Below are 14,627 nucleotides of genomic sequence, written 5' to 3'. Positions count from 1 at the left end.
CCACCCTTGAGGGGGTAGTGCTTGTGGGGTGGAGCACTCTGGGCTGTGAATTAGGGCACTCCCAGAAATACTCTTGAATATATGGAATTTGCAAGCTGATAATTTATACCTTTGCCTGCTATAGACATATGAGCCCTGGTATAAGCCAAGGAGCCTTGAAGAACTTACTTAGTACTCAGCTGAGTTCCAGGAACAAAGCCCAACTTTGCTACTTCCTACTCAGTATCAGTTAACAGTAATTCCTGCACCCTCCCTCTTCTGCCTGGCTTGGCCTCAAGGAATTTGATGGAACTTCATGCTAGAGTTATAAGGTACACACAAAGGCTCAGAACGTATGCTGTATCGTCTCACTTCACACACACAAACCCTGTTTTGTTTTTTTTTTTTTTGAATCTCCATCCATTTGACCATTCTGTGATGTTACCTCAACCAAGATTTTTGGGCAACTCATCCTTGCCCACCATAGAAGGTGACCTTGGTAGGAGATTATACTTTGTGTAGGGAAATCTGGACAAAAAAATGTGGGCATCTGTACCGTGTTTCTTCAAAAGAGAGTAAAGGTTGGCCCTGAATCTATACTCACCCATCACTTTGAAGGTAGTGGATTTGTTCTAGACTCCCAGATGTTTTGATATTTTAAATGCTTTATTCCCTGTTTCAGGGCACTCAGCCTCAGTCCCCAGGCAGCATAACCAAAAAGATACACACTGAGCCAAATAAATCAAATGCCTTCTCTGCAGCTGGCCTCCCGTAGGTTTCCACTGAGCCACAGGCTAGTACTTAGCAGCAAAACAAATGTCTAACAGAGCCCAAGAGCCTTACCTGCCTTTCTGACATGATGTAGAGTTGCTCGTGGTCCTTGGAGAAGGCCATATCCCGGAGGACTGGGCCGGGGTCCACCACCTGCACAGTCTCATACTGGAGGGCATTGCCCCTGGGCCCATCCACCCGGATCTGTGGAGAAGAGGAAGAGGAGAGATGATATGAGTTCAGATCCTACACTGCCTGAAGTCCAGCGTCAGCCCCGACACCCTCCCAACAGCTACGGGAGAGGCAGGGAGCTCTGCCCCCAAGGCCAGGCCATGAGGATCTGGGGTGAGAAGCCCCCCATGGGCCTCCTGGTGGGAAAAGCAAAGAGAAGGGAAGGCAGGGAGACCAAACCAGGTATCACAAAGCACCTAGTGTCGTCCTCTCTGGCTCTCTGCCTCAGGCTTTCGTCTTTGAGGCTTGGCTTATAGTCTTCGGAGAGGAGGATAAGGTTGGTATTAGGGAGCAGGGACTGGGAATTGGGTAAACAGTAGGTAACTGAAGCTGCCTCACATGAGAGTGTCATCATGTAACAGAAAGGCGATAGATATTATTTGTTAGATTTGTTCTCAGAAAATAGTTGGGTGTAAGGATGCAGGCTCATTCTTTGAAAAAGCTACCCAGCTATCACTGCCACATCTTTTTGTTTGTTTGTTTGTTTTTTCTTTTTTAAAAAGCATTTTATTTTAGATCACTTTTACATTTATAGAAAACTTATAAAGACAGTAGAGAGAGATCCCATATACCCCATATCCAGTTTCCCCTGTTATTAATCCCTAACATTAGTATGGCACATCTTTGAGGGGAACCAGGCAAAGTGCCAACCCCAGAAGTTTCACACTGAGTGGACTCATTCTGGCCATTAAACCATAGGCTTCTGCTTCAGGCTTAGGACTAGATGTAGGTCTTGAAACCTCCTAGAGGTTCTATTCACATCCCCAGGGAAGGGGACATGAGCATTCCAGGAAAATGCACGTTGATCATGAGTCATCTCCAAACTTCTGAGAACACTTAGCATGGCAGATCACCCCTGGGCCATCCACAGATCTTCCTAGAACTGCTTGCACAACGTGGAGACAGCCAGGACAGACTTTTGCCCATGCTCCCCCGTAGTGGATGACAAATCTAGACAGCAGCTTCCCAACGCCACATGGTGCTCATCTGACCTGGGGTGCCGGCCCAGGTCTCTAGAATCAGAATCATTAGGAGTTAGGAGCCTGAGCTCATAGATTCAGTGCAATCGCTGCCCAGTACTAACAATGCCACCCACCTAGGTTGGGATCAAACATCCAGAGGGAGACAGGGAGAGGCAGTAGCTAGAGGATCACCAAACTTGAGTCAATGCCATTTGTAGAAGACTCCATAAGGTACCCACAGTGTAATTTTAGAGGTTTCAGTAACAAAACTAAAGAAAAAATTATATTCCATATATTCCCATAATGCACTCTTACTTTTAATTTTTAATATTTAATTTTTAGCCTCTCATGAGATCAAGGAGAAGAGAAGTTATTCAGAGCAAATAAATTACAGAAGGGACACCACATTAACATCTACTGATGACATCAATTCATCTGAAAGTGCTGCCTCTCGTTTCTGTTGAATTCACCGAACTCTCACACTAGGTTATTTTGTGATTTGTGTGTTTGCTTTAAGGTTTGTTCCAGGCTCGGTTTGTTTGTTTTCCTCTTAAGCACTATTTTTAAGCCCTTCCTAGACATCAGGCACTAAGAAATGGTTTTGCACATAATTCCTTATTGGTGTAATCCTCTCAATCCTGCGGGCTTAGTGGTCATTTGTCCTGACTTTGCACGGCCTCTCCAGCATCCATTCCACCCTCTCTCACCTTGGGGGCAAGACAGGATCCACCCCCTGCGTCCCCTGGGGGGGGTGCTCCCAATAGGGCACAAGCAAATCAGTTTAATCTCACTCTGTTGCCACAGTGATTGAGAGAAAGCAGGTCCAAGCCATCAACATGTACACTCAGAGCAAAGCAGGGACAAATAGAGTTTTGTGATCAGGCAAGAGAGAATTTCTCCTCACCCTCAGTAGGTCAAAAAGACAGCTAGCTCTAAGAACTGTGGGCAGCCCTCTTGTCATAAAGAGGGGGGTTGAAACCAGGAAAGGTTTAGGTACAGAGATGGGGAAAAAAATTAGTCTTTGGTGATGTCCCTGAGCCACTGAATCACACTGACTCCAAAGCCTGCTCTATGTCAGGATTTTCTAGTTACTCAAGTTATTTCCTTATTGTTAAAAGAATAAAAAGACCTTTTTTTTTTCAACATCAAAAGTCCTAACTGCTATACTGATACAAAAGATGAGGAAAATGAGACAGAGGTGCACTAAACAATTAGCCTGAGCTATAAAATCTGGAGACAGGGCTCCTGAGTGGTTCAGTGGTTGAGCATCTGCCTTCGGCTCAGGACATGATCCCAGGGTCCTGGGATCGAGTCCCGCGTTGGGCTCCCTGCAGGGAGCCTGCTTCTCCCTCTGCCTGTGTCTCTGCCTCTCTCTTTCTGTATCTCTCATGAATCAATAAATACAATTTTTTTTAAAAAACTGGGGACAGTATTAGAATTAGGTTCAACTCTGAAGTCCATGCTTTTCCTACCACCCTTTACATGAGATCTTGTTCCTTGGTGGGTTTCGTGTTTACCCCCTGAGGCATGCCACCTAGATAAAGGTAGGGGGCTGAGGTCAGGGTCTCTGGTCTATACAGTTCCAGACACTTTTGCCAGTCATTCCTGATTCTGATGCTGAAATATTTGAGCTTGACAAATATTTATTTAAAAAATGAAGAAATAAAAGAAAGCAGTTAAAACTCCTCTCTGCTGATTTCTCATGAAGCTCACTAAGACAAAAACAAAATCAAAAACCAATAAAGGAATGAAAGGGAATAATTTTAGCTCTGAAAATCAAAATGCCTCAGATTCCAGTAGCCCTCCCGCTTCTGTGCCCACCCCCATGCCACCAGATGTCTATCCTGGCCAGGTCCTTCCTTAATCTGAATGAAATGAGAGTTCATGCAAAACCAATTGGGATTACCACCCAAGTCTGACCGCGTGGCGATGGCCTTGGCCCCCAGCCCAGCCAGGCTTCATCCCCAGCTGTGAGTCACCTCTGGAGCTGCAGCATAAGAACTACAAGAGTGATACTGAGCATGCTGGCTGGTCTCCAGCCCCCTAAGGCTGCCAGCAGGAGCAGGCTGCCCTAGGAAATGCTGGTAGATCTGAGTCCATTCCAGTGCCCATGGTCTGATCCCCAGGGGAAATTAGATGCAGTTTCTGATCAATCTTCTTTATCATTGGGCCCCAACCCCCTGCTCTTTAGCACAGGTGATGTGCTGGATGTTGGTGGACATCAGAAGAAACTGCGTGAGCTAGGGCAGGGACAGAGGGACATACCCAGGAGGACCTAGGGCAAGTTTTCATGGGCCTTCCCCAGGGAGGCAGGATGGGGTTATGGTACCCCCTTCCACACTCTGCCTGGGGTGGGGGGGAAGCAGTAATTAGAAAGGCAGTCTTCCCCACACCCCTCTATAGTCCACTTCTTATTTCAGAAAGCAGAAAGGAAAGCATTCATTCATCCATCTGTTGGAAGAATCTCACACAGATCTTGGATAAGAGGAGTTTGTGGTAGAAATGGCTGAATGATGGATAATCATCAAATTTAGGTAGGATGGCCCAGCTGCTGGCTCCTTGGGCTTCATGTAAACAATAGCAACAAGAACTGCTAATAACTGTGTGGCTACCATGTGTCAGGTCTGATGCAGGCTTTTTACATATATTAACTTCCCATAACTCTGCAAAGTAAGCATTAACATCCCATTTACAGGTGAAGCACAGAGAGGTTTAGTAACTTGTTCATGGTCACACATCGAGCAAATGGCGTGGCCTCAACCCATACCAAGGTCTGACTGATTCTGCCCATGCCTCCGTGTGTTCATGTACTCTACTAACGCATGTTGAACCAGGTTCTTTTGGTTGTATAAACCTATATCCCTTCTGGAAGTGAAAGTAGTTGATGTTAAACAAACCACCCCGGGAGTGCCAGAGGGACCATGTCTGCGCCTACTGCAGTTCTTTTGGGAAAGAATCATGCATATGAAGACGATGCTGTTATAAATTTTCTTTTTTTTTCTTTTTTCTTTTTTTTTTTGTTGTAAATTTTCAAATAATGATCCCTTATATTTTTGTTTTCTACCTTGCACAGCATTCTTAAATAATACTGTCTCATCTGGTGGCTGTAGGATTTTTATGATGTTGACTACTACTATAACCGTTCTCATTTTGCTGATGAAGAAACTGAGGCGGAGGCCGTTCTGTGCATTACCTGAAGTTCAGTGAAAAACCAGTAACAGTCAGGACTAGAACTCAGGGCTCCCGATTCCTAGTTCAGTGCTTGGCCCTTAGTGATTTAGATTTCCCGAAAGGTTTTGGCAAGGTTCCATGCGAAAAGACATTTAAAAATAATGAGTCTCTGTGGGACTTTGGGCAGTTTGACCGTGGAGAGAGAATCGACTTAGAGGCAGAAGAAGACATGTTTCTGCATGGAAGAGTGGGACTGGGGGCATTTCCCAAGTGCTGGTGTAATGACTTATCTTATTTAATATTTTGTATAAGCGGTCTAGAGGAGGGAGCTAGAAGATAAGCAGATGAATCTAAGCTCTTTGGGATAGCAAGAAGGCCAATGATGGAGATGGACTACAGAAAAATGGTATATCCTCAGCAAGCACTGGGGAGGAGAGCGGCACATGGCTAAAAAGGCTGGGACCATGCATCTCACGGGAGTAGAGACTCGGCCTTGTAGCTCCACTGCCCAGCATGGCACCCAGGACACGGTTGGTGCTCACTAAGTAGTCACTGATAGGTGCGGGCAAGGGTGTGGGGAAAAGGGAACTCTTGGGCACTGTTGCTGAAAATGAAGATTGGTATAGTCACTATGGGAAACAGTACGGAGGGTCCTCAAAAATAAAAAAAAATAGAACTTCTTTATGATCCAGCAATCCTACTCCTGGGTATTTATTCAAAGGAAACAAAATCAGTATCTCAAAGAGATAACTGCATTCCCATGATTATTACAGTATTATTTATAATAGCCAAGATATGGAAACAACCTAAATATCCATTGATGGATGAAAAGATACTATATATATATATATATATATACACACACACACACGCACACACACATATAGATATACATACATGTTATATATGTATATATACAAAACATATATAGATGTATGTATATATGTATATGATATATATATATATATAATAAAGCCTTAAAAAAGAAAGAAATCCTGCCATTTGCAACCACGTGGATGAACCTGGAGAATATTATGCTATATGAAATAAGCCAGACACAGAAAGACAAATACTGCATGATCTCACTTATATGTGGAATCTAAACTAGTGAGAGTCCTAGAAGCAAAGGCTAGAATAATGGTAGCCAAGGGCGGGGGGTTGAGGAAAATGGGGAGATGTTGGTCAAGTGGCACAAAGTTTCAGTTAGAAGATGAGTAAGCTCTGAAAATCAAACATACAGCAATGTGACTAGAGTTAATAATACTGAATCGTGTGTTTGGAATTTACTAAGAAGGTGGATCTTAAGTGTTCTCATCACACACACACAAGGAAAATGGTTAACTATGTAAAGTGATGGATATGCTAATTAGCTTGATTGTGCCAATTATGTCACAAGACATACAGATATCAAGTTGTATGCCCTAAATATATATAATTTTTATTTGTCACTTATGCCTTAACAAAGATGGGAAAAATGAGTAGTTATTATATAAATGGTCAACTCTCGGCAGGAAAAGGAGCCACATTCTACCAATGGGCATGGATTCTTGAGCTGATCAAGGTGTGATCAAGGAATACTCAACGTGAGAGGCAGGAGGAAGAAAGGAGTGCTCGGTGTCATCATTCACTATTTCCCATACTCCGTGGCAGCCCAAGTGGCCAGCAACATGGCAAGCAGCATTCAAATGGGATTTCAGGGGAAAACAAACAAAGCCATTCTCCTGGCCAAGTTCACTTGAATACAGAATAGCATGTTCAGTCCACCCCTGATAAGGTAGAAACATAATCCAGATGCCTGCACCTGGAGAACAGCCTAGGAAAGACACCTCAGGCCACAAAGGCATAGATGAGATCAAAGGAGATGTGTTGGCCAGTGGCTCTGGTTCAGTTGCCAACACAAGAGCCACCCCGAAGCTTGGGAGGTGGCAGCTTAGAACAAACAGGATTTCTTCTTTCACACTATGCAGGTGATACTTGTGGATCACCTGAGCACTGAGAAAGGATGGACATAGAAGTTTATTTTTTTTTTTAAGGTAGAAGATGTAAAGAAGCTGATAGTGTAAGTTTGGGTGTTTAGACGATGTTATTCTCTGAGGCTAACACCAAGGAGAAGATCAAGTCCTGACCCTACATGCCCCCTGACAGAGGGACACTCTGCATTCATTCATCATCCACAGGGCATTCATGGAACGCCACTGTGTTCCAGGCTCAGAGCCAGCTTCGGTAGAAGAAAGGAGGGTCTTTGCCCTGTCCTCCGGGAGGCCTGTCTCCTAAAGGGCTCAGATACCACACACATAAGGCCAAGTGGCGAATGCTACAACCAAGGGTGTTCATCGGCCTCCATTCCCTCTTCCCAGGAGATTTGGCCACTGATTGGAGTGTAACCAGGAATCATTGGCTCAGCCCCAAGGGAGACTTCAGGGAGCGGGTGTGCACCATACAGACAAAAGGGCTACCAACGTGGCACCTCCAACTCTGCAAATGTGGGTAATAAAACACATAGTGAGTAATATCAGGTTTATTCAAAAGCCACCTTTGGAGATAAAAATCTTTTAAGTCCACAGGAAGATGGATCTGGAGTAGCAAAATCAGTGGTACGAACAGATTTTATTAAGGCATATCCATATTGGCCCAGGGAGAGAAGAGTGAAAATATGAAGGGTCAGAGGGAAGAATCTGGTTCTCTTCACTCAGCACTGTCCTGAGGAGACTGAGTGTAGACGTGTTCTGTGATGGGGTGTGGTTGTCCCTTCAAGTCTTGCCATAGACCCAACGGAACATTCTTCTAACCGGCGCCGGACAACGCAAATACAATGCCAGTCACAAATGTGGGCCACATGTGAAATTTTAAATTTTCTACTAATGGTGACATTAAAAAGATAGGTAAAATTGCTTAATTAATTGCAATTAGCTTTAATGATCTGTTTTATCTAACACAATGTGCGCCAAATACTAATTATTACTTTCACATATATACAGTATAAGAAATTGTTTGTGATATATTTTACATACGTTCCCTCATGCTACATCTCTGAATCCTGATGGGTATTTAAGACTTACAGCAAACCTTAATATGGACAAGCCACACTTTATTTTTTTTATTTTTACTTTTTTTTTTTTTTTTTTTAGCAAGCCACACTTTTAAAGGTGCTTAATGACCACGTGTGGCCAGTGGCTGTCCTACTGGATGGCACAATTCTAGGTTATCGTCATCCCTGCCTTCTGATCTGTACTCTCCAAGCGACCTTGCTAATAATTTGGCTGCTGACAATCCTTCTAGAGGTTCCCTCAGCTGAGATCTTGCTCACTCCTCTCCACGGCTACAACACCTTTGTATCTCCTGGGACCTTCATGTGCTCTACTGTCTTCGTTTTTCTGGAGCTCACAAGCTGTAAACTCCAACCAGCTGTGTGGTCCCCATCAGTCCAGGCGAGTTATAACACACAGCTGTGTGTGGGCTCGGTTCTGATCTAGCCTCGCCCTCAGCAAGCTTATTTGATATGCCCTTGCCTTCTCTTTCTGCATTCAGGCTATAGGCACTCTGGACACACCTCTTGCTTGGCAAGGATTGCCCTGTACCCTGGGTGACAGTCAGAAACATCTAAGAAGTGCTGAGAAAGAACCAAGCAGTCAGAAGAGATGATACAGGGGGCACAGTCTCAGAGGCTCCAGTTGCACCTGACAATACTGCTCTAGGGGCAAAGCAGGACCTGGATGGTGTGGGCTCTTGGGGGTCTAGGGGCACAGCCAACTGCCAGTCATGGGGAAGAATTTCAATATTTAACAACCAGTGAGTTATTCACAACGGCCAAACACGCAAGCAGTCTAAGCGTCTGTTGACAGCTGAATAGATAAAGAAAACTTGATATATATATCACATGGATGTAGAGTGTATGTATTAAATATATGTAATCCATGCATACAAATAGGAGAATATTATTAAATGTTAAAAAAGGGAGGGAATCCTGCCATTTGTAACCACACAGATGAACCTGGAGGGCATCATGCTCAGTGACATAAGCCAAATATAGGAAGACAAATATTTCATGATCTCATTTCTATGTGGAATCTAAAATAGTCAGACTCAGAAGCAGAGAGTAGAATAGAGATTGCCAAGGGCCAGGGGGAGCGTGGCATGGGGAGATGCTGGTCAAGGCATAAAGATTCAGTTATAGAGGATAAATAAATTCTAAAGACCTAACATACAGCAATGTGATCACAGTGTATACTTGAAATTTGCCAAAAGCATAGATCTTAGGAGTTTGCATCACACCACACACACACACACACACACACACACAAGAAGAAAGAAAGTGGTAACCCTATGAGGTGACGGATATGTTAATTAGCTTGATCGCGCCAATTATTTCACAATGTACGTATAAATACACATATCACAACATCAAGTCCTACAGGTTAAGCACATACAATTTTTATTTGTCAAATATACTTCCATAAAGATGAGAAAAGCAACAATGGGTGAGCCCGCATTAGGGCAGAGTGACTTGGGCATCAGTCCTGCCTGGACCACGCAAGAACCTCCATCACAACGTCTGGCACACACCGCGCCATCCCCTGCAGGCAGCCGACCCAGGGCAGGCATGTGTGCCCCGGGGGACACACACAGGCACACCTACTCCGGTGCCCAGGCATCCCCGGCCTGCCCCTCCTGCTCAGTCTGCAGCCCGGGCTACTCCTAGCAGCATGTCCCCCTTTCTCCTCCAACCCATCCACCTCTCTTCATCCCTGGCACGGTGAGTGTCTGCGCTGCCAGGCAGAGCGCTATTAAAACATCAGCAGGGTGGCCTCCACAAAGGTCAGCCATCCGGGGAGCTCCTGGCAGCTGCTTGTTTGTTTACTGGAACATTATCTGGGCCGGGCTGTTGATTTACATCCATTGAAGGATTGAACAATAAATATCGGCTCCCAGTAGCAGGCAGATGCTTGCACTAGACCGTTCTGGCTGCCTTCTTGCTTGGAATAATCTCCCTAATGAGCAAACAGTGCCATTCATCTTTAAAGATACAGGCAACCCCCGGTGTCCTCCCTTGCCTCGTTCCTTTCACGTCCTCCCCCAAACTTCCCGGTCAAGGTCTACACTGCCAGATTTCTGGGCCGGGCCCAGCTACAAGAAGGAGAGGGTGGGGTCTCGTTTGGCAGGCCTGGAAATGGAGCTGGAACTGGAGAGGCAGTGTGGGGGCTGACTGAACCCGAGGACCCTCAAGCCTAAACACGGAGGCAAGTGGAAGCCAACCTGGTGATGTGGGCGGCCACAGGGCCAGGTCTCCTTCCCAGAGCGGGGGCAGGGGGTGGCAAGGCTTATGGAGACGTGTGCCCCACATTCAGGCGGTGCCAGAGCCAGAAGTAGACCTGTTTCCCTTTCAGGCAAGTCTCCGAAGTCCCCAGAATCTCAAGGGGCTCCTGTGTAAGCACATGCACCAGACAGACCAATCACTTTGCAAACTGGGGCCTGTGTTGGGGTGGGCAGGGTGCAGACAAGAGGGGGCAGGTGAGGTGCCCAAGGAGGGAGGTGAGGGATTTGGGCTCTGCTCCTCTCAAGAGCCTTGAGCATACAACTTTGGCTCTCTTAGGTGTCCTGGCCTTGATCTGCCTTACTCTGAGGCAGAGATAGCAGGCAGGACCCTTGGTGGGAAATGAGTGACCAGGATCCTCTTTCCTGGGACATTATAGGGCCATCGTGTCTTTCAGGAGGAAAAATAATGAAACTTTTCAATCTTATTTATGCAGTCTACGTAACTGGCACCCCCAGACCCTAAGCGACATAATCTGGTCACTGTCACTCAGCATCTTGTCACACAGGCTGAACAGCAGGCACTCGTCCTAGAGTGCCAGCATCAGGCAGTAAGCACTCCTAAGTTGAATGAATGAATGACCTGAGAAGTTAACTCTAGGCCTGAGTTGCCATAGTCGGAACTGTTAGGCACACACACACATACTCCCAGACACAAATGCACAGTTGTGTACACACGTGCTCGCTCTCTGTCTCTGCAGATGAGGCCACGTCTCAACTCCCACGTTCCCCTTACAAGTCTGAGACAACGTGATGGAGGGCAGGTGTTTCAGCTCCTGCACAGATGAGGAGGGACCGGGAAGGGTGTGTGGGGACACCAACATCAGCTGTGAGTAGGGAGGTGGCTTGCTGGTTGTAGGGTTAGAGCTCCCGAGGGCAAGGAGCTCCTGCCATGTCTCCATTTCCCTGGGGGAAGAGGTGCCTGGTTTGTAGGGTGGCGGACAAGACGGTCTGTAAGTTCACAGCCGGGCCTGCGAGTCTCTCCTCCACCAAGGGCACCTCTCTTGGGCTCCAGGCCCTGGCTTACTGTCAATATTCCCCTGGCCCTAAGCCGTGGACACCTGGACACAGAGCTTCACTTGTAGTGTCACTTGAGGTTCCCCTGGGACTTTCATTCTAAAATCGCCCCCCCCGCCTCTCTGGCTCTTCAATCTCGTTTCCCGGCTCCACTTTCCTTTTTTCCATAGCTCTGTGATTACTCACTTATTGCACTATAGTTAGTCTCTCCTGCTAGAGTGTAAACTCCACAAGAGCAGACATCTTTCTCTTTCATGTGCACTGATGCACCCCCAACCCTTGAGCCATGCCATGTAGTAGGTGCTCCATAAATACTGGTTGAACAAATGAATGGATGGAAATGTTCAAACTACTCATTGACATCATAATTTGTCTCATGATGCAGAGCTCCCTAGTGGCACAGGAAGGAACCCAGACCAGTTGGGGGTGTTCTAACTGGAAGATTCAGAAGCAGGAGAGGGATGGCAACTGTCCGGCCCAGACCCCAGTGGCCAGCAGGGCCCTGTCTCGCCAGAGTGGACTCACCTACATGCCACAGCCCCTCTTCCCAGCTTCGAATCCCAGGGCTCAGGATGTGGGCTTAGACCCTGCTCAGGCTGCCCCAATGAGGGTGCTTTGTTTTGATTTCCTGATTCCAGCCAGGAAGAAAAGGATGTGAAAGGAACTGCAAGAGTATAAACAGTAATTAATTAGACAAGCCCTGTGTGTGCACGGATCCCGCGCTGTGTTACCAAACACTCTGGGGAAAATGAGTCCCCTTGGGTCTCTTGCTATGCACCCACAAAACTGAAGGACAACTTCTAGGTTGCCAATAGGACATCTTACCTTGCACCTGCCCCAAAAGGAGAAATGGGGAATAATGGCCTCCATCCCTCCGCCACCCTGGTTGGGTGTGACACAAAGAATAAGATACAGGTCTAGGAGTGAAAGATGTTGAAGAAATAAAAAGGAAAGTCAGTAGGATTGATATGAAAGAGAAAAAAGGTTCAAACCAGCATACCCCAAATGTGAAATACTGAAAATCAGCCTTTCTTGCCTCACCTTTGCAAGATACTCGCTGGCAAGTATAGCAGGTGCAAGTTATGGGTTGGAAACCTTGGTGGGTCAGCCAGACTGTGACCCCAGCCACCATTTATTTGAGTAACCCATACCCCAAAGCCTTGGGTGCCACTTCCCGTGTGCCTGTGGCCACCACGCAGCTGGACAGACTGCACCTACTCCTAGAAAAACAAGTGGAGATGAATAGTTGATTCAGCGTATGCCATGAGCTGCGCCATGTGCTTTACACACATCAGCTGGTTCAGGGGCTTGGCAGATGGACTATGCTCATCCATGTTACAAAAGACCAGAGTCCTCTGCTCCTGAGACGCCGTGTGCAGGAAGAAGGGCCTGGGGGCAAGCCCAGGAGCAGATGGTGGGAACCCCACCTCTGCTACTCAGGAACTCTGGCGTAGATGATCTGCCAAACTTTGAGGATCACTTTCCTCAGATGTTAAACAGATACTGTTATTCTTATTGTGGGAGTCTGATCATGTTCCAAGCATATAGAACACTTAGCACAGAGAAAGTTCCCAGTCCAGTTTCCATAAATGTCAGCAGTGATTACTATGGAGGCAATTCCAAGGAATCGGTTCCCACGATTTCCACTCTTGGTCAGTGGGAGCAGCAATCATATGTGCTGTCAAGAGACTGGAAGACATGGTCCACAGATTGGGTTCCTAGCATCTTACGAGGTCATCTAGGGGTTGGAAAGAGAAAAGGACCCACAACTCTGCTCTGGGCCGCCTGAAGCAGATGAGAAAGGGGGCACTGCTGGACAGAGGGGGCAGGAAACTGGATGGGGAAGTGTCTGCGCCCACAGATGGAATGTTCAGATGGGCATTCCACCGACGTGGATACAGCCGCCTTCACACAGCTGCCCCACAGCTAGAGGAATTGGCTGGGAAACCCTGAGTCTGGCTCAACTTGGGCATGATTCAGAAAACCTGTGACATTATGGAGAAAGAAGAAAACAAGTTCATGCCTATGGTTTGGGCGAACCACAGGAGGGGAAGTGGGGCACCGCAGCCTGGCCTCAGAGAGAGAAGAGGTGTCTCTGAGGACCGATCGGGGGCAGAAGGCAGAGTCAGAGCTGGCAGGATGCTGAGAAGCAAGGCCAGTTGCCTCAAGATGAAGCAGTGCCCTGCGTGGTGTCAGGGACAGTGTCAGACCCAGACCCCCGAACTCCTGGTTCTTCATCCACACTCCCCTTCTGCCTCTTCGAGGACTCAGACAAGTCACTCTTCTCCTGGTCCTCCTACACAGTCCTTGGGCTCCGGGCGCCCTTGCCAGGTGTAGGGGAGTATTTCCTCTCTCCCCCCACAATGGTTGCAGTCACACAGGGGTTAATGAACAAGGTACATCATGACAGCAAGGGGCTGATGTGCGGTCAGCAATTCTCTCCTCCTGGAGACCTAGCTCCTCCGGGGTGGGATCCAGCAGATGCTCCATGCAGCTGTACCAGAACGAGGAGAGACCCCTGTCCAGCTGGAGCACCCAGGGAGAATGGGCGTAGGGCGAAGACGGGAGATGGATGGGCTCTCGCATGAGCTGTGGCAGGATCTTTAGGATCTTTAGGAGTCCTAACCAGGCGGGTCCTAGCTTAGAGAACAGAAGCTTCTAGCACAGAGTAGAGACTCAAGAATCAACTGTTGACTGCATGAAGGGAGTAGACTTTGTGTAGTGTTCTCCGGGCTCAGAGGCAGCCCCCCACCTCCAGCCTTCACGTCTCCTAGCTATGTCCTCAACCTCACCCCCTCGGCCCAACCATCCTCTACATTCTGTCATCAGCACCCTAGAGCGGAGCCCAAGTCCTTGCCCCCAGGCCTCCCCTTAGCCCCGACCCCCTCCAGGAACACCCCTGTCATCCTCTTATTGCCCAGCAACCCCCAGACACTGCCCACCCAAAGCAGGTGTGGGTGCAGCACCCACACAGCCTTGCCCCTGCTGCCAGGCAGGGGGCCTTCCTCTTCCCTCCGGGACTGGGACCAGCCCACTCCTGTTCACACCGTTTCCCTCACCCCATTCCTTCCTCTAGTCCCCTCCCTGCTTCCTTTCAGCCACCTCGGGTGCGTCGACCCCTCGGAACCTGGGGTGGGACACTCCTCCAACACCTTTCTCCATCCCACTCCTACTGCCTCCTGTCAG

At 47.5% G+C, this 14,627-nt stretch overlaps 1 protein-coding gene across 4 annotated transcripts in view; it reads right to left on the bottom strand.

The window, feature by feature from the left end:
• The window catches only part of PLXNA4 (plexin A4), a 427,913-nt gene that overhangs the window by 155,706 nt on the left and 257,580 nt on the right, over nt 1-14,627 (bottom strand). For all 4 annotated transcript variants that reach the window (XM_038556478.1, XM_038556477.1, XM_038556480.1 and 1 more), the window contains exon 4: nt 823-954. In XM_038556478.1, coding sequence (XP_038412406.1) covers nt 823-954 — 132 coding nt within the window. The remainder of the gene's footprint in view (nt 1-822; nt 955-14,627) is intronic.

The sequence above is a fragment of the Canis lupus genome, chromosome 14, assembly GCF_011100685.1.
Source record: "Canis lupus familiaris isolate Mischka breed German Shepherd chromosome 14, alternate assembly UU_Cfam_GSD_1.0, whole genome shotgun sequence".
Lineage (NCBI taxonomy): Eukaryota > Metazoa > Chordata > Mammalia > Carnivora > Canidae > Canis > Canis lupus.
The sequence above is the reverse complement of the archived record's forward strand: the minus strand, read 5'-3'. Positions and strand labels throughout refer to the sequence as shown.